This window comes from Aspergillus puulaauensis, chromosome 5 (genome assembly GCF_016861865.1).
Source record: "Aspergillus puulaauensis MK2 DNA, chromosome 5, nearly complete sequence".
Classification (NCBI taxonomy): domain Eukaryota; kingdom Fungi; phylum Ascomycota; class Eurotiomycetes; order Eurotiales; family Aspergillaceae; genus Aspergillus; species Aspergillus puulaauensis.
The window spans coordinates 4,078,700-4,096,012 of NC_054861.1; the positions used below are offsets into that span (position 1 = coordinate 4,078,700).

The 17,313-nt window shown below is 51.6% G+C and overlaps 8 protein-coding genes and 1 non-coding gene across 9 annotated transcripts; 5 read left to right on the plus strand and 4 right to left on the minus strand.

The window, feature by feature from the left end:
• Window positions 1-1,145: 1,145 nt before the first annotated feature.
• On the plus strand, window positions 1,146-1,462 carry APUU_51597S (uncharacterized protein; the record flags this gene model as incomplete). The annotated part of the gene is made up of 3 exons (XM_041706723.1): window positions 1,146-1,289; window positions 1,342-1,388; window positions 1,441-1,462. The coding sequence occupies 3 exons, from the start codon at window positions 1,146-1,148 to the stop codon at window positions 1,460-1,462; spliced, it is 213 nt and encodes a 70-aa protein (XP_041559080.1).
• A 1,561-nt stretch (window positions 1,463-3,023) lies between these two features.
• APUU_51598S (uncharacterized protein) lies at window positions 3,024-4,725 on the plus strand (the record flags this gene model as incomplete). The annotated part of the gene is made up of 3 exons (XM_041706724.1): window positions 3,024-3,248; window positions 3,300-3,402; window positions 3,455-4,725. 3 exons carry the CDS (start codon window positions 3,024-3,026, stop codon window positions 4,723-4,725), a joined length of 1,599 nt encoding a protein of 532 aa, XP_041559081.1.
• A 523-nt stretch (window positions 4,726-5,248) lies between these two features.
• Window positions 5,249-6,190, minus strand: APUU_51599A (alpha/beta hydrolase; the record flags this gene model as incomplete). Its single annotated transcript, XM_041706725.1, has 1 exon — window positions 5,249-6,190. One exon carries the CDS (start codon window positions 6,188-6,190, stop codon window positions 5,249-5,251), a length of 942 nt encoding a protein of 313 aa, XP_041559082.1.
• A 202-nt stretch (window positions 6,191-6,392) lies between these two features.
• On the plus strand, window positions 6,393-6,478 carry APUU_t50030S. Its single transcript has one exon. It is a non-coding gene; the product is annotated as a tRNA-Leu (tRNA).
• A 1,498-nt stretch (window positions 6,479-7,976) lies between these two features.
• Window positions 7,977-9,726, plus strand: APUU_51600S (MDR family MFS transporter; the record flags this gene model as incomplete). Its single annotated transcript, XM_041706726.1, has 3 exons — window positions 7,977-8,605; window positions 8,660-9,074; window positions 9,127-9,726. 3 exons carry the CDS (start codon window positions 7,977-7,979, stop codon window positions 9,724-9,726), a joined length of 1,644 nt encoding a protein of 547 aa, XP_041559083.1.
• Window positions 9,727-9,805: 79 nt separating this feature from the next.
• Window positions 9,806-10,599, minus strand: APUU_51601A (putative oxidoreductase, short-chain dehydrogenase/reductase family; the record flags this gene model as incomplete). Its single annotated transcript, XM_041706727.1, has 2 exons — window positions 9,806-10,180; window positions 10,237-10,599. The coding sequence occupies 2 exons, from the start codon at window positions 10,597-10,599 to the stop codon at window positions 9,806-9,808; spliced, it is 738 nt and encodes a 245-aa protein (XP_041559084.1).
• Window positions 10,600-10,919: 320 nt separating this feature from the next.
• APUU_51602A (OPT family oligopeptide transporter) lies at window positions 10,920-13,229 on the minus strand (the record flags this gene model as incomplete). Its single annotated transcript, XM_041706728.1, has 3 exons — window positions 10,920-12,850; window positions 12,901-13,068; window positions 13,112-13,229. The coding sequence occupies 3 exons, from the start codon at window positions 13,227-13,229 to the stop codon at window positions 10,920-10,922; spliced, it is 2,217 nt and encodes a 738-aa protein (XP_041559085.1).
• A 364-nt stretch (window positions 13,230-13,593) lies between these two features.
• Window positions 13,594-14,837, plus strand: APUU_51603S (TauD/TfdA family dioxygenase; the record flags this gene model as incomplete). The annotated part of the gene is made up of 2 exons (XM_041706730.1): window positions 13,594-13,864; window positions 13,909-14,837. 2 exons carry the CDS (start codon window positions 13,594-13,596, stop codon window positions 14,835-14,837), a joined length of 1,200 nt encoding a protein of 399 aa, XP_041559086.1.
• Window positions 14,838-15,221: 384 nt separating this feature from the next.
• Window positions 15,222-17,179, minus strand: APUU_51604A (sugar porter family MFS transporter; the record flags this gene model as incomplete). Its single annotated transcript, XM_041706731.1, has 9 exons — window positions 15,222-15,315; window positions 15,361-15,525; window positions 15,569-15,670; window positions 15,715-15,937; window positions 15,986-16,261; window positions 16,314-16,673; window positions 16,725-16,829; window positions 16,880-17,037; window positions 17,085-17,179. 9 exons carry the CDS (start codon window positions 17,177-17,179, stop codon window positions 15,222-15,224), a joined length of 1,578 nt encoding a protein of 525 aa, XP_041559087.1.
• Window positions 17,180-17,313: the final 134 nt, after the last annotated feature.

The following is a 17,313-nucleotide window of genomic DNA, read 5'->3' on the forward strand; positions in this document are numbered from 1 at the left end:
GATCCTGGTAAAGGTGTTGACATTATGTTATACGCCGCTGTTTCTCAGCCAGGAGAACCAGTGATTAATTCTATTTAAACAGACCTATATTCCACTAACCATGTATCATATCTCTATAACCCCTTTAGAGGCGCTATATTAGTATTGCGGGCTCACAACATGCCCGGCAGCTATCTCAAAATGCAGGGCACTTGAGAACCAAAGGAATCTCGCAATGTTTTTGAGACTCACCTAAGGACCGAGGTTAGAGAGACTTGCGGTTAACCTTCCTAACTTTTACCATCCTCGGTACTTACAAGCTTAGGCCCCCAGGATACCACAACCTGCTGGCTTCAATAAAAGGCAGATAGGACTTGGGAAAGTTGACACACGATCCGAAAGAGCCGGCTTCAAGGGTGAAGATCTCTGCTGTTTACTGCAAGCGAAGAGGAATATCAGTTAGAGGACCTTCCACGAGGTCCTCACTTTGCACAAGCCTGTAACCCGTCCAATTGAAAACGCTGGCCAAGGCACCTCGCATACACGACGCCCAAGGACGAGTCCTGGCGATTCAGAAAACCCACTCCTGCGAGGGTGAAGGCAAGACTGTTGGCAGCAACACGAAGTGCGGGTACGTGAAGACAGATGATTACCATGTGTAGAAGCGATAAACATTGGGGAGGCTCGAGCATACGTTGTATGATGGGGCTATACGAGCGACTAAACTTGGCCCCAAGATCTCGCTTCGCTATTTTCGGCTGCATACGACCACTTTGCCAATCTTAACTAATGAGGCTGTCGATTTCTTCATGATTGAGAGCTAGAATGTGGAGATGCTTCTTTCCACGATGCATCCAGCTCGCCTCCGTTTGGTCTACCTGGGTGCGAAGATCATCTCGATCAACATCGTATTCTCCTTAACGCCGATGATCGAGCCCCATACAAAGCTGGGAATACGAGAGGACTTCAAAACATGAGAGCTTTTGTTCTATCTTTATCTTCATACTGGAATTCAGTGGCTTCAGAAAGCATATAAATACCCCCTCGATGCCCGTCCTTCTGACCCTCATCAACACTCCAATCCAATCGACCAAGACAACAACAATCAAACAATCCATCTATTCAAATATTTAAGAAGTACTTTTCTTCAACCACAAACCATCAAAATGCAGTTCTCCACCATCGTCTTCAGCGCCGTTGCTCTCTTCGGCTCCATGACCCTTGCCGCTCCCACCGAGAACCTCGTGGCCCGCGCCTCTTGCCAGGTCGGTGACATCTGGGGCGCTGGTGATGCCGCTTGCAGCGCATCTGTATGTGTTTTCCAGAACAAGAATCCCGATCAACCTGCTAATAGAGATACAGTGCCTTAAGGACGGAACCTACCACGGCGGCTACTGCAACGACGAGAGGTAGGATTCCTTCTGACATCTCTTTATTAAATATACTGACTGGGCTTTTTAGCGTCTGCGTTTGCACCTACTAAATTGATGCGCTCAGTGCGGAATCCCTGAATGGGGGTCTAGATTGACTGGGATAGAGGCTTTGTGTTGGAGGTTGATTTATTGATCCATACACGGGTCTGAGAGATTTTAGGTCGAGTGTTAGATATGTTGTGGAGGGTTTCGGAAGTGATTCTTTTATATTCTTCTTGTACTGCCTTAGAAATAAATTGACACTCGTTTGACTTTGAACTTTCTCGTTGCTCTCCTACATAGACGGTGCCCTCCAGCAAGCTTTGTAGGTCGGCTTGTTTGACAGGGATGATACCACAGTCGCTGCAGACATTGTCACCCTTACATGGCATTAGACAATGTTCGTGGTCGAATTGCCAAAGCAGGGTAGGTGTTAGAGGAGGTTCCAGTGTGTCTCAGGTTGTTGGTGGATTTCCCGGAGCAGCCACAGTAGATCGATCGTTTATGATCCAAGCTCATCCATAGCCTTAGTCGATATAGAGAAGGCTGATGCTGATATTGGCATGCGAATTGCTTAATAAAAGGTAGCTAATACATACCGCAGCCATGGCCTGCCTTTTAACTATTCGTTATCCGAAACTAAACTACCTAGTTATTAAATATACACATAATTTTAATACCACTACCATGTCCGATTTTGAGTATAATATAGACCAGTATCTGTCCTAGGCTTTAGCCTGCTAAGTCTTTAATCACTACTGTCGTTAGCTACGATGTTGATTGTTCTAGGTATAGTAATAATAAGTACTCTTATATAGCTCTGGTTATCATACTTACCAAAACACTCTAACATAACTAGTGGGATCCTTATTATACCTACTACTAAACTACGCTAGTATAACTACCCTAACCATTATACACTATATCAGTATTCCTATACTTGTATGCAGTCCCGCTCTAACTTAGTCCTTCGTTCTGGTCCGCCTATTCTTCCTGGTACATGGCGGCAGTGGTGCAGTATATCCATTAGCTGTCGCTGGCTGCCTGCTTCCGACAGACTTTCAAAGTAGTTTAAGCTTTTTAAGTCTTAATTCGTGCTTCGAGGAACCTATGGGTAACATGAATGTTAGGAATTAGGAAAGTATAAATAAAGTAAAGTGGCTAAAAAATATTACATAAAAGTAAGAAAGCCCTTGCTACTCATGTAAACCTCAAGCGATTATAGTCGTAGCCTAAGCTACCTAAGATCTCGTATCTATTACCCATAAGAGCAGTAATCGACTAAGAGCTTGTTTTATTTCTAACTCTCTTCATAATGGTGGCTTATGTACGGCTGAGCAAATGGGAAGCCCTGTTTTCCACCCCCTGTCGTTGTATTTACCAATCACAGTTAGCCCATAATTTATATCGGATCTCGGATACGCAATTGGTGAGGACTATGCATTCTTCGTGTAGCCATAAGCATTAGGGCATTGGCCAAACTTTATCGGACTGTCAGACAGTCGAGGATGATGCAAGAGCACCTCATAATCCCGCCATTTGATAACGATAAATATCTCCAACAAGCCTTTTATTTTGCTCCAACTCTTCCCCTCGCAGGTCGTTGCCTGTTTTTTCATAAAGTCACAAGCAATGGGCGCTCCAGAAGAGCCCAAGGTCTCCGACTCAGCGGCCTCTTCGATACCACAGGAGGCCGAGACTATTGTTAATGAAAAATATGCCGACGTTACGCTGCGCATCTTGGAGGACCACGGCGACGAGTTTGGTCCGTTGACGCCTGAAAAGGAGAAGAAGCTGAGGCGAAAGCTATACTGGCATGTGATGGGCTTACTGTCCGCTATCAACCTGCTACTCTTTGTATGTTGGGTCCAAGACGTGGTGTCGATGATCTTCGCTGACTTGTTCCAGATTGACAAGTCAACCCTGGGTTACTCTGCCCTGCTGGGCTTGTTCGAAGAGACTGGCATTGACAAGGCCCAGTACAACAACCTCGGGACTTTCTTCTATGTCGGTACGCAGAAGCTGGAGCCTTTCCTTCATAAGTCTCTTCTAACACCCTCTAGGATATATCGTCGCGCAGTGGCCCGGACACTATGCCATGCAAAGGCTTCCATTCGGCAAATTCGTCGCTGGGCTCGTCTTCATGTGGGGTGTCACCCTCCTCCTTCACTGCGTCGCCACAAGATACGCCGGTCTGGTAGTCCTGCGACTGGCCCTCGGGGCAGCTGAATCGGTCGTTGTGCCCGCGATGGAGATGACAATTGGCATGTTCTTCAACCGCCACGAACAGTCCTTTCTGCAACCAGTTCTTTGGATCACCTCGGCGCTGGCCCCTGTCTGTGCCGCCTTTATCTCGTACGGTCTACTCTGGAGCCACAGCAATATCTTACCCTGGAAGCTCTTCATGATCATCACAGGCGGTGTCTCGACTCTTCTCTCTATCCTTGTTTGGTTCCGATACCCAAGTAACCCCGGCGAGGCCAAGTTCCTGACACTGGAGGAGAAGGTGCACGCAATCAGACGGGTGCACGAATCAAGCCAAAGCTCGATTGAGCAGAAGCAGTTCAAACGCCCGCACTTTATCGAAACCCTTCGCGATCCCGTTTCGTGGCTGTTCGCCCTGCAGTCCTTCACGCTGATGATGTCTAACAACCTCACCTACGGCCAGCAGAATCTCATCACCCAGGCTCTGGGCGTGGACGATCTCGGCTCAACCCTGGTAGCGGCAGCAGGGGGTGGCTTTGGTGTCGCGGTTTGCATCGCAGGAGTCTTTGCCCTGCGGTGGTGGCCCTCGAATCTCGCCCTGCATGGGTTGGCCTGGTGTATCCCCGCCATTGCAGGCGGTATTGGCATGGTGGCAGTCAATTGGGACGCAAAGCTAGCAATGCTGGCATGTCTGCTACTAGCGGGACATACATATGGAAACACGTATATTATCGCGCTTGGCTGGACGACCTCGTCGGCCTCCGGCTATACCAAGAAACTCACCCGCAATGTCATGTTCATGGTTGGATATTCCATTGCTAATCTGTGCTCCCCACAGATATGGGTTCCCAAGGATGCGCCGCGCTATTATGGGGCATGGATTGCGCAGATTGTGGTCAGCTGGACGGGTACACCGGTTATACTGTTCGTTATTCGGTATATCTTGAAGCGTCGGAATGCGGAGCGTAAAGCGTGGGCTGAAAGTTTGACGGAGGAGGAGAGACTCGCTCATGAGTTTGGCGAGGTCGAACAGTATGATACAGATGGCACGGTGGTACGCAGGAAGGTCGATATTACCATGTTGGATTTGACTGACTTGGAGAATCGATTCTTCATCTATCCGATTTAACTGATACAACAGAAATGCCATCCACGACTAGAAATGGCGGAGTCAGTGCCACCGTCCAAAGTCTCGAACTAAGCCTGGGATTTTACAGAAGATAGATTCAGCCCGAATTACTCGGGCCATTATATTGGAAACTGACTGAAGAAAAATAGACATTCATGCCTAAGATTTAGATATTTGTATCGATACACATCTGTCACGCTCGAGCATTGTCCAAATCATTATACCACAACACTCGCCCGAGACAATGGCCATCCTAGATCACACGCTATATAGCCTTGATCAAATAATGAATATTCTTTAGTGAATTGTGTTCAATTAAAAGAGTTCTAGGTTCAGGTATGGAGGCTGTGGGTCTCCGAAATCTTTCGGAGTGGCACCCCGATCAACAACCTGGACCCATACTGTGTACATTCATGATGACACCTCTGGCAGTAATCGCCCTTACCTCCGGCCAGTTCCCCAGGCAGATAGTCATTATTATGTCCGATGGAAAGTGCCTGTAATGCCGGGTGCGGATTCCTATTCATGCTGCCTCGCCTAGGTGCGTCTTCAGGAACGGCAGGATCTCATCAAGCGCAGGCTTGACAGCCTCGGGCTTATCATACAATTCGTAGTGGGAAACACCGGGAAGAACAAGCAGTTTCTTCTCCTTCGACGCAGCACGGGCATGGATCTCGCTGGCATCGCGGTACGCGCCGAAGCCCCCAACCTTATCGCCGACAACCACAAGGAAAGGGCGTGTCATGATTTTCTCCGCAAAGGCAAAGGCATCCCATGCAGCGGCAGCACTGTTGAATGAAAATAAAGCACTGGTGCAGCCGAACTCCGTCTTGCCGCGGTCGGTCTTGTAGTATTCAGCTGCTTCGATGATATCGATGTCTGAAGTGGCCTTTTTGGCGTCCTCGACGGTTGGAGGAAGGTAGTTCATCACGAAGCGCTCGCCGCCTTGTGCCTCAGCTGTGCGCTGCTTGGCCATCTTCTCCAGGGCGCCGGCTGGGTCGAACCCGCCAAAGGCCTCGCGGGCAAGACGGCCAAAGTTGGCGGGTGTGACTCCCACGCAGCACTTGAAGCGGTAATCGGTCATGGTTGCATTGAGGGCGTAGGCGCCACCACCGCAGATGCCCAGCACGCCGATGCGCTCCGAGTCCACGTAGGGCAGGGTCTGGATGTAGTCGACCACGTATCGGAAATCAGATACGCGGAACTCGGGGTTCTCGACGAAGCGAGGCAAACCGCCAGAGGCGCCTTGGAAGGAGGCATCAAACGCTACGACAACGAAGCCGGCTTCGGCCATGGCCTTGCCGTATACATTACCTGATGTCTGTTCCTTGCAGGAGCCAATTGGATGGGCGGATACGACAGCAGGGTATTTCTTGTTGTCATTGAAGTTCGGTGGAAGGTGGATGTTGGCGGCGATTGCCCAGGCCACGCCAGGGATGGAAACGGTCTTGACGGTCACGGACATTGTGGGTTGGTTTATTCAATTAAGGATGTGCAATATGTATTCAACCGAGCAGAAAGGCCAGCTTTTAAGGACCAACGTGGGCAGCTTGTGGACGTCATTCCTTTGTGATGACCCTTAACTCCGTCAGAGAATCCCGAAAAGTTTCGGACATCCATAACACACAGACGCAACAGCACAAGAATTAAGCAGTTTTTCATATTGCGGCAAGGTGGCCGAGTGGTTAAGGCGCTGGTTTTAGGATTATTCCACCAGTGGGAAACCGCGCGAGTTCGAATCTCGTCCTTGTCATGCTCTTTTTTGCTTTTATTTTTCTTCGTTTTTTTTTTATTATGCTTCTCTTATTATTTTGTTGGATTTACGTAGTTGCCATCACTACATATTATATGCTGTTCTGTGCTTCACTGATGAGGAACATGCTTCGCTCAGTCGTGGGTAATTCAACTCCGTCTGGTCGGGCCTCTTCTTACATATATATTTATATATATATTTACATGGTAAACAGTTGTATTACAGCAGGAAGACATGAATTCTAACGCCAGGAGTAGTGTGAACTGAGAAGGAGTGAGAGGGTTTGCCAGATCCAATATAAACGATATTAAACAGTAGAACCTTCCATCTTCCCCCATCCTTTGATTGTTGCCCAGAGCCATACTATGTCGAGACCGTATGTCGCCACGTCGAGCGCAACGATCAATGCAAAATAGCGATAGTACATATCCCAGCAAACAGCTTTCGCCAAATATTTGACTACTGGAATGAAAACAAAATGTGGAGATGCTGTTTTCCGTAACTCCAAATCTAGATGAATTGAGGCTCGCTATCCTAATGAACGAATATCTAGGGCTTTGTATAGCTTCCGGATAGCTTCATAAAGTCCTAAAGCGGCAGTGATTCTTCAATCCTTGGCGATAGAATTGAAAGAATAATTGAAGCAATAATTGGTGGGGTCAATAATTGACCCGCGATGTTGATTAGTAGGTATAACTCATTACACATCCAGAGCAAGAAACTTCACATTAGGGCAGTATCCGATGCAGTCAATGAATTACAAACTCTCAATGGAAAGAAGCCATCCCTATCGATAAGAACAGACTGGAATGAGGACATCCCGAAAGCCGCAGGGGCTGCTGATTTCATAAAAAGATCGAACGTCTGCGGATCTGGCGCTGGCGTCCTTGCATGGAAGGGCTCGTAGCCGCTACGCAGGGCCTCTCGACCCACAGGCAGAGAGTCTGATTTGGGTAAGATTGCCAGTGTAATCCCATCGATTGTCGTAGGTAATCGGCTCTCCTTCGGTGCCCACTTCAAGATATGGGAATGTCTTGTCTCCGTTGAACAGCACAGGTGAAATTGGCCAATTCCCAGTGAGATTTGGACCTTTTTAGACGTGTTCTCAGCCAATTCGCGAATAGCAACGTTCAATAAATGTCTACCTGGGTATTTGGGACCATCGAGGCGGTTTTTGAAGGTGTGGCTGCATGGAATGCCTTGCGTGATGCAGATGTTTAATGTCCGTAGATACTAGATTACTCAATGGTCAATGTTGGTCAGTGCAGTACATTCACAAGGCCTCCGACTCTCGTCGATATCCACATCAGTGCATGAATAGGACCCTTACATCTCTCATGTTTATCTTGCGTCTCGGCCTGTTTGGCCGTGAAGCTGGTGGAGAACGCTGACGCGTGAGGCGTGCGAGGAATGTAACCAGACTCTCAGCCGCCCTTGTATAATCCCATTCCTTTTTTTTTCTTCTTTTTTTCTCGAGTATACTCTGTTAAATGTTAGAATGGCGACTACCACAACAGAGGTCCATTCCCTCAAGAACGAGCCCCAGGGCCCGCAGAATGAACCCCCGCCTACAACAATACAAACCCAGCCGGTTGAGGCTCTCGACACGAACTCTCTAGCAGAGCCAAACTACCCAACGGGCACTAAATTCTGGTTCACGATCATTGCATTAGCGGTGGTGATCACGCTCGGGGGTCTAGACACCAACATTGTCGCTACGGCGGTGCCCAGTATCACGAACGACTTCCACACTGTCGCCGATGTGGGCTGGTACGCATCAGCATTTCGGCTCTGCTCTTGTGCGTTCCAGTTCGTGTTCGCCAAGATGTATAAGCTCTTCTCGATCAAGATTATATTCTTGCTGAGCAATGTTATTTTTCTGGTTGGGTCGCTGCTCTGTGCTACCGCTGCCTCGTCGTTGATGCTCATTGTAGGCAGGGCAGTGACCGGCCTCGGCTTCTCGGGGGAGTTGGCTGGCTGTTTTGCGGTTCTGCTGCATATCCTGCCACTTGAGAGGCGCCCGGTGTTTATTGGCTTGATGGCGTCTGTCGACTTGGTTGCAGCTATGGCAGCGCCGGTCGTGGGTGGTGCCTTGACGCAGTCTTTGGGGTGGAGGTGGTGTTTCTGGTACGCTTTCAAGATACAAATAACCCGGTTTGGAGTTGATATTGACTTCTATAGGATCAACCTCCCCATCGGTGCTCTGTCTCTAACCGCCATCTTCTTCCTCTTCTCAGACCCAAGAACCCGCCGGGACGACGGCCTCACGGTGGGCCAGAAGATCAGAGAACTGGACCTGATCAGCAACTGCCTGTTCATACCATCGCTAACAGCGCTCTTCATCGCCCTGTCCTGGGCGGGCACAAAGTACCCCTGGTCAGATGGGAAGGTGATTGCACTATTCGTCGTGTTTGGTATTCTACTCGCCGCATTCGTCTTCAATCAATATCGACGCGGAGACTCAGCAGTGCTTCCTTTCCGTATCGTCAAAAACCGCAATGTCATCGCCGGCTTCATCTACACGGCCTGCACAAATTCCATGACCATGGTCCTCGACTGGTATCTGCCAACGTACTACCAGCTCGTTCTATCTAAGGTATTCAAACTGTCCCTAACTCATCACTGCAAGCGTACTAAGACTTCTCTAGACTACAGGAGAAAGCGGCTACCTGATGATCCCCCTCCTCGTTGGGGTTATGCTAGGACTCATGCTCCAAGGCATCGGCACCACCACACTGGGATATTACTCCCCCTTTATGATCCTCGGCTCGATATGCATGCCCATCGCCGCGGGTCTGATGACCACATACAGCCTCCACGTCTCCCTAGCCCAGATTATCCTCTACTCCTTGTTCGCGGGCTTCAGCGGCGGCATTGGCCTTCAGGGTCCGCAGGCCGCTGTGCAGACGACAGTGAATGCGGCAGATGTGAACCTTGCGATTGGGGTGATTTTGTTCTCGCAGAGTTTGGGCCCGGCTGTTTTTCTTGCCGTTGCGCAGGTGATATTTACGAACCTGCTGGCGGGGAGTTTGAAGAGTATTGTGCCGGGATTGACGCCGAAGCAGATTGAAGAGCTGGGCCTTGGGGATATTAAGGATTTGGCTCCACCGCATAGGCTGGATGAAACGTTGGGTGCTATGGATAGCAGCCTGACCAGGACTTGGTATCTTTCTGTTGCGTTGGGGTGTACGACGATTGTGGGCAGTCTCTTGGTTGAATGGCGTTCGGTGAAGAGGAAGACGTCATGATGTTCAAGCATATTGAAGATACTTTTTTAAATCTATAATTTATTGTCCGATAGGCATCCCTTTAACAATGCACGGCGAGTTATGCCATCGCGCCATTCACCCTCAGAACCTGCCCCGACACCCAGTTACTGTCCTTCCCACAAAGAAAGTAAACCGCATTCGCAATCTCATCTGGCTCTCCAATACGACCAAACGGGCTATTCCCAGCAACGGCCTTCAACACCTGATCCGACTTGCCCTCGAGGAAGAGCCCGGTGGTGGTTGGGCCGGGGGCGATGCAGTTCACTAGGATCCCATTCCGGGCCAGATCCTTGGCCATAATTCGCGACATTTGCTCGACGGCGCCTTTGGCTGAGCCGTAGAGGAGATAAGGAGGGGCGATGTTGGACAGGCCGATGACGCTTGTTGAGACGAAGACGATGCGCCCGCCTGACGGGATGTGCTTTGCTGCTTTCTGCGAGGGTCGGTTACTACGGACGACAGTTCAATTGGGAGAGAGTAAGTAAGTACCTGTGCAAGGAAGTATGGTCCCTTGACTGTGATGTTGTAGACGCGGTCAAAGTCCTCCTCGGTGGTATGTTCCAGGTCGCGCATGGGCATGATGCCGGCATTGGGGATGAGGACATCGATCTTGCCGAACTTGGTGACGGCGGCGTCAACGAGGCGGTCGAGGTCTGGAAGCTTGGAAGCGTCGGCTTGGACAGCGAGAGCTCGGTCTTGGCCAATTTCCTGGACGAGTTCGTTGGCGGAGGGGGCGTCGGTGTTGTAGTTCAGCACGACGCTGGCGCCTTCGCTGGCGAGACGCTGGGCGATGGCTTTGCCGATGCCTTTGGAGGCGCCGGTGATGAGGACGACTTTTCCAGAGAGAGACATTGTGATCGAAGATGGACTGGCTTGTGAGAGTGGGCGTGGTTGGGGGCTCTTATAGAGACTCGGGCTTAAGTCGGACTCCGGCCGGAGTACGCGGCGATGACTTTCCATTTACTGTCTATCTGAGGCTGAGCTTACGGAGACTAATCAGGTTTGGAACAAACGGATCGACCGTTAGTGAAAGAAAGAAACTCTGAGTCTGGAGTCTTGACATCATCCACGTTAGGGCCGTATGCCATCTCCGGCCGCACTGTCTATATTCTTCGTCTCATTCCACCACTAGATAAATACTCGTATTTACAATGGTCATAGATAAATACTCATTACAAACAATGATCCGGATTCCCCTCTGGATTCCCCCACCAAGTCGGAAACGGCCTTTCGGTGCCACTAGCCCCCAGCACCGCAAACGACAGCACAAAGATAATAAGCTGTGACCCCCCGTCCAGCGCCGCCCCGATCAGATAGTTATACTCGTTATAGATCCGGGGCATGCGCTGCCGCAGCCAGAACTGCGAGAACACACCCACCGCAATAGCAGACCATACCCACGCCGTGTTGCCAAAGTACCGGTCCCCGGCGAACGAGGCCACGATTGCCGTGTTGAGGGGCCAGTTCTTGGTCCGTGGGAAGAACTTGATCAGTGTCCAGTGTGCGAATGGGAGGACGAGTCCGATTAGCAGACCCAGGGGCACGATGAGGTATCGGCCCTCGGTGCCGTAGACTTGCTTTGCGAGGGACCAGGTGATTGCTTGGCTGTTGAGGGATTGCACTGTTGAGCCGCTCCAGACGTTGTTCCCGATGGGGTCGAGGAGGATCTCGCGCTGGTTTGTGACGATTGTGATCATGATGGCGTAGTTGAGCCCGGCGCCGAGCAGGGTGCCGTAGACCTGCGTGGCGAACATGATTCTGTGCGGGACCTTGGTGTATTGCCCTACTTTGAGCCAGTTGGCGAGGTTCACGGACAGGAGGATGACCTGGTGAGACCAGCTGGCGAAGTAGAGGCCTGCGAGGGGCCGGCCGGGGTGGAGGGCGCCGGCGACCATTTTGGAGAGTTGGTTGGTGGACACGCCGGTGCCGTAGAGGCCGTAGAGAACGCAGGAGAATGGGGCAATGAAGGCGCCGAGGATCAGCGAGATGAGGTATCCCCATGCTGGGAGGGTGGTTTCTCCTTTTATCGTCACGATGAGGCCCGCGAAGAAGGCCAGCACGAAGGAGGCGATGTACCACCACATGGGGACTTCTTTGTACTTGAGCATGCCCTGGTAGTGGGGATCAGGCTGGGTTCTGCTTCGTGCCTGCTTCCATGCCAGGGCCATGTCTTTCCAGTAGAAGATGAGGACGTGTGTGATCAGGGCGCCGATGGCGAGGTTCTGCGTGAGATACCCCCAGACGGTGCTGGATGTTAAATTCGGCAGACCGACGTTGTCGAGCTTGTCGTAGTCGATCGTCCCCTCTGCGTTAATTACCGAATCAGGCGAGAAGGTGTCTCCATCACTCTTGAACAGCGAGGTCGACATGAAGGGAAACGACTTTGCATCCCACGCGTTGCCGTAGTATAACCCGGCCATCACCACGTAGAAGATCGCATACCCGATCCAGGAGTTTATCTGCTGCTTCAGGGGCAGTGAGATATACAGGCTTTGGATATACTGCCAGTCCAGCGAAAAGTTCAGCAGCCCCAGCCCCTCGTTGGAAGAGGCGCCTCCAAAGATGGTCGTGAAGATCTTCCTAGTATTCTCCGGCGCGCGCATCGACGCAAGACAAAAGACCGACAAACCCCCAAGCCAAGTTACCATATAAGCAGGGAATAGCTCCCAAACGGCCGCAAGTCCCAGGGTCCAGCCGAATTTTGTCAGTCGGCGTTTGTTGGCGCGCGGGTCAAAGTGCAGATTCTGATACAGGACCACCTGCGGCAGGGTCGACCAGTAGACCATCTCAGCAGGATAGACGATCAGCGGGCGCAGAAGACCTGCAAGCACGAATCCGCAGAGAGCAATGGAGAAAGTACTCAGGACGGCAGTCGATGCTGAGATGTGCACGTTGTAGAACAGCCGCTCGACGGCGTGCACCTCGACACCGGCAAGGCCATTGTTCCCCGAGGATGCAATGAGCGCGGCGACGACGTGCTCTTTGATTCCAAAGTGCTGGCCAGAGTTCAGGAACCGGAGAGTCTTTTGGACCCAGGGACGCGAGAATCGCTCCGGTCGGGGGGTAAAGATAGCCCACGCTTTACCAAAGACGAAGACGAGAACTGGGCATGTTAGCGGTTAGGGCTGTCAATGCAGGGCAAAGACCACATACGCTGCAGAAACACCGCCGACACCTGCACTTGGTACGGCTTGAACACGTAGAGAATAGTGATCACACTGGACAGAGCAGTGAAGACGGTGCCCAGCACGATGGAGCGAAAGGTCAGCGCAGGATCCCCGTCATCGCGGTCAGAGATGATGAATTTCGAGACATCGGCGCCTACAAAGTCAGACTTGTCTCGTGTCGAGAGAGAATAACTGACCAGTGTGGATTACAGGGTGGCCCTTGACATATTGAACGTCGTCGTCCTGCCCGGCATTGTCGCTGTCCCTGTCCACGGCGGTTTCAACCACCGCGCTGTCTTTGTTAAGGGGAGCCATGGATCTGTACCTGAATGTCATTTAAAAGGGGGAGCGTGTTTATATCCGTCCTGCCGCTGCTCTACTGCTGGGTGACATTGCGATGGCGCAATCTGCACTTAAATGAGCGACCGGCTCCATAAACTCGCGGGAAAAGCCGGTGCCCTGTGAGATCTCTATTTATTAGTATCCAATGCCCTATCAACCCCCTTGGCAATGCTTGTCGTGATCACAGCGTCTGATGATCAAACCCATGCGGGGTCTCATTAACGCCATCAGCGTCGTAGATGGCGATCGCGACTGGGTGAAAGAGGGGCATTCCCTCTGCTCTTCGTCTAACTCTGCTGTCCATCTACTGATACTATCGCATATTGCACTTGCTAAAATGGCCCCTGTTGCAGTTATCGCGCCCGTGCCAGTTGGCCCGCCTGGCCAGCCTGATATCCAGTACCTGCCGGATCCCATCAAGTACGCCGCCCGCACAAAGCGACGCCAGCAGCAAGACCTCCCTCGGACGCTGCCAGAGGGGTTTCCGCAGAAGCTCGACTCTGATCTCGCCTGGGATGGAAAGGATCTGGCCCAGGTATACGACTGGAACTACCATCTTACCGAAGATGACCTGAAAGAAGTGGAGGCAGCTCTCCAGCACTTCAAGGGTACGCCACATCACCTATTACAAGATCTTTGGCTAACGAAGAAGCTCTGCACTTGCCTCTGGGGCTTGTCAACCAGGAAACGTTTCCCCTGCCAAAGCTACACGAGACTCTCCGCTCCATCTCAAAGGAAATCCATGTAGGCCGCGGGTTCAAGGTAATCCGCGGTGTCCCTGTCGACCAGCACACCCGCGAAGAGAACATCATCATCTACGCAGGGATCACCTCGCACATCGGGCCAGTCCGCGGGCGTCAAGACACCAACTGGCAAGGCCAGCCGGCCGATGTAGTCCTCGCGCACATCACCGACCTCAGTCGCAAGGTCGACACCATCACCATCAAAGCGCCGGCGTATACAACCGAGAAGCAGGTCTTCCACACTGACGCAGGCGACATTATCACTCTATTCGCCCTCGAAGAGGCAGAGAGCGGCGGCCAGAGCTATCTCTCTAGCAGCTGGCATGTATACAACGAGTTGGCCCGCACCAGACCCGATCTCATCCACACCCTTGCCGAGCCTTGGGTTACCGACCAGGGAAAGGAAGCCGTCAGTCGGTCGCTGCTGTATCACCAGCCGGAAGATGGTGATTCTCCAGAGCGCTTGATTATTCAGTACGCCCGCCGTAACTTCACGGGATACTGGGGGAAACCTCGCGCCGCGACCCTTCCGCCTATCACCGAAGCCCAGGCAGAGGCCTTGGATGCGCTGCATTACCTCGCGGAGAAATCGGCGGTGTCGCTTGACTTTCACAAGGGCGATATCCAGGTCGTCAACAATCTTTCGATTTTCCATGCGCGCGCCGAGTTTACGGACTCTGATGCGAAGCGTCGTCATCTGGTTCGGCTGTGGCTCCGAGATCCGGAGCTGGCTTGGAAGACACCCGATGGGTTGAAGTCGCGGTGGGAATATGTGTATGACGGGGTGTCTGCTGAGAATTCGGTCTTTCCGCTGGATCCTTTTGTGCGAAGTCAGTAAGAATAGTAAGAGACTTGATTGATTGAGTATACACTTCGTAAATATGTCCAAATTAAGTAGTGCAGTTGAGGTTATGATTTCCTAATCCGGTAATTTAAACGAACATCCACTAGTTTTATCTCAGAGCAGTCCTTCAGCAGTGTAATGTTTACTTCAGATGAATATATGTATTAAAAGTGGCGATTTGAATTTAACATTTGACTCTTTAATGGGCTGAGAACCTTCGGTCTGACCACACCCACTTCCGGGTTGGAGATATATATCCACCTCCTGCTGTGATACTGAGATATCAATGTCGTCCCAGCCCCTCCACCAGCAGACCTACACTTTAAACAGACAAATTAGACCATTAGACCCCAAGCCAAAAGTATGATAACCGCTGAGCTAAACTGTCCCTTCGCGGCCATCGAGACCTGCTGTGCCGAGTGGGACGATCTTGGACTGTTGGCTGCTGGACGAATGCCCGGCCTCGTATCCACTGCAGTTGTCAGTCAACGGCCGTATTTCTGGCAAGGAAACTTACAAAATGGCATCCATCTCGTCGAGAGTTCGCCCCTTTGTCTCTGGGAGGAAGAAGAATGACCACAAGGTAGCCAGCATCATCCACGAGGCGAAAAAGAACCAGGTGCCGTACCCGAAGCGGTTGAAGATGTAGGGCAGCGCCTTGGTGATGACGAACTGGATTAACCTGTTTGAATTAGAATGATACTGTTAAAATGATTTAGACGTACCTTTGCACTAGTGCAGCCCATGTTCCTGTCAGGTTTCGCAGTGCACCTGGGAAGATCTCCGCCGATACAATCCACGGAATCCCATTGAGGCCAAAGGACCAGCTAAGAGAGTCAGTAGCAGGCCTGGAAATGAAGAAGTGGCTTACAAAACCGAGTAGATCATGATCATCGCCGTTGCTGCTTTACCCCCTGCCTCTGTGGACGGCGACAACTCGGCCCCCGCGTCGATGATATCGGCTGGATGACCGACCTTGACATACGCACCCACGAACCAGAGACAAAGCGAGCAGGCAAGGGACGAGATGATAGTCGGCCGTCGACGCCCCCAGATGTCAATGAGCACGCCGTAGAAAATGATCGACGCGACCGCTGAAGCAGATGGTTAATGCTTGTACACGAGCAGATGGAGCCGCCCACCTTTCACCAGGCCGTAGATTCCAGTATACAGCGCGACATCAGTGATGCCTAGCGAGGCAAATAGCGTCGGAGAGTAGTAGTTGATCGCTGCAGCGCCGGACATATTCTGCAGCACAAAGGCACACCACACCAGCAGCACGCGATTCCACATCCCATGCCGCGAGAGCTCGTATAGAGCGCCCCGGAAGTACGCCCACGAGCCATGGCCGTACTTGGCTGCAATGCGCGCCTCGTCCTGGAGCCTGGAGCGGATCATCTCGATGTCTTCCTGTACGTCTGCCGGGGCTTGTCAGTTTGTCGGGTTACCACTACCAACTGGAGTGCTCACACTGATGCGACCGGGGTAACTTCCTCAGCACCTCCAGCGCAGTCGCTGCATCATCCTCTCGGTTCTTACGCATCAACCATAGAGGGCTCTCGTGGAGGACGAGTCCCCCGAGCAAGAGGACGCCGGCTGGGATGATCTGGACTGCCATCGGGGCTCTCCAACTCGCCATCGAGGAGTTGTCCATGTTCTGGTTGATTCCGTAATTAATCCAGAAGCCCACCAGGCTGCCGATTTGGTATGAAACTTCGAAGAAGCCGGTGAGGATGCCCCGGATTGATACGATGGATAGCTCGGCGATGTAGCTTGGGACTGTTGCTGTGATTGCGCCGCAGGCGATGCCGGTCAGTGCGCGTCCTGCGTCTTTGAGGTATTAGTATGAGCACGTATGAGTACGAACTTTTAACAGCATACAGATATACGATAGTTGATGGGTGGCAGCCGTCATGATAATCGCTCCGACCAGGAACAGAAGCGTATTCGCCTGCAGAGCCCATTTCCGTCCGATCTTCTCGGTTACTAGCACGTAATTAGCGAGGCTAGACTAGGGTAACATATGTCAAGCTCACATAGAAAGCAGAAGATTGCGCCAAAAAAAGCGCCGGCCTGGAAAGTGGACGTGATGTTGCTCGAGATATCAGCAGCCTCGGACTTAGTGATGTTGAAGGCATCCACGAAGCTCTGCCGGGCAATGGTCGTTCCGATGAAGGCTGAATCATAGCCAAACCTGGTCCCCGTTAGTGATGTCTTGTGGATCTGTAGAGGACGACGCACAGCAGCGAGCCCGTGGCGATTATCGTCGCCTCGGTGTACAGCCGCCAGTTGTACACCTCCTCTGGGGTTGGTCGGTCCTCGACAGTGCGAAACATGGGGACGGTTTACTGGAAAGTATCATGGAGAGTACGGAAGGATGGTGATAATGCGGGGATGAGAATAAAAGAAAGTGGGGTGCATTGTTCTATGAAGTTATTCCGATTGATGGAAGATTACTGTCCGCCGAGTG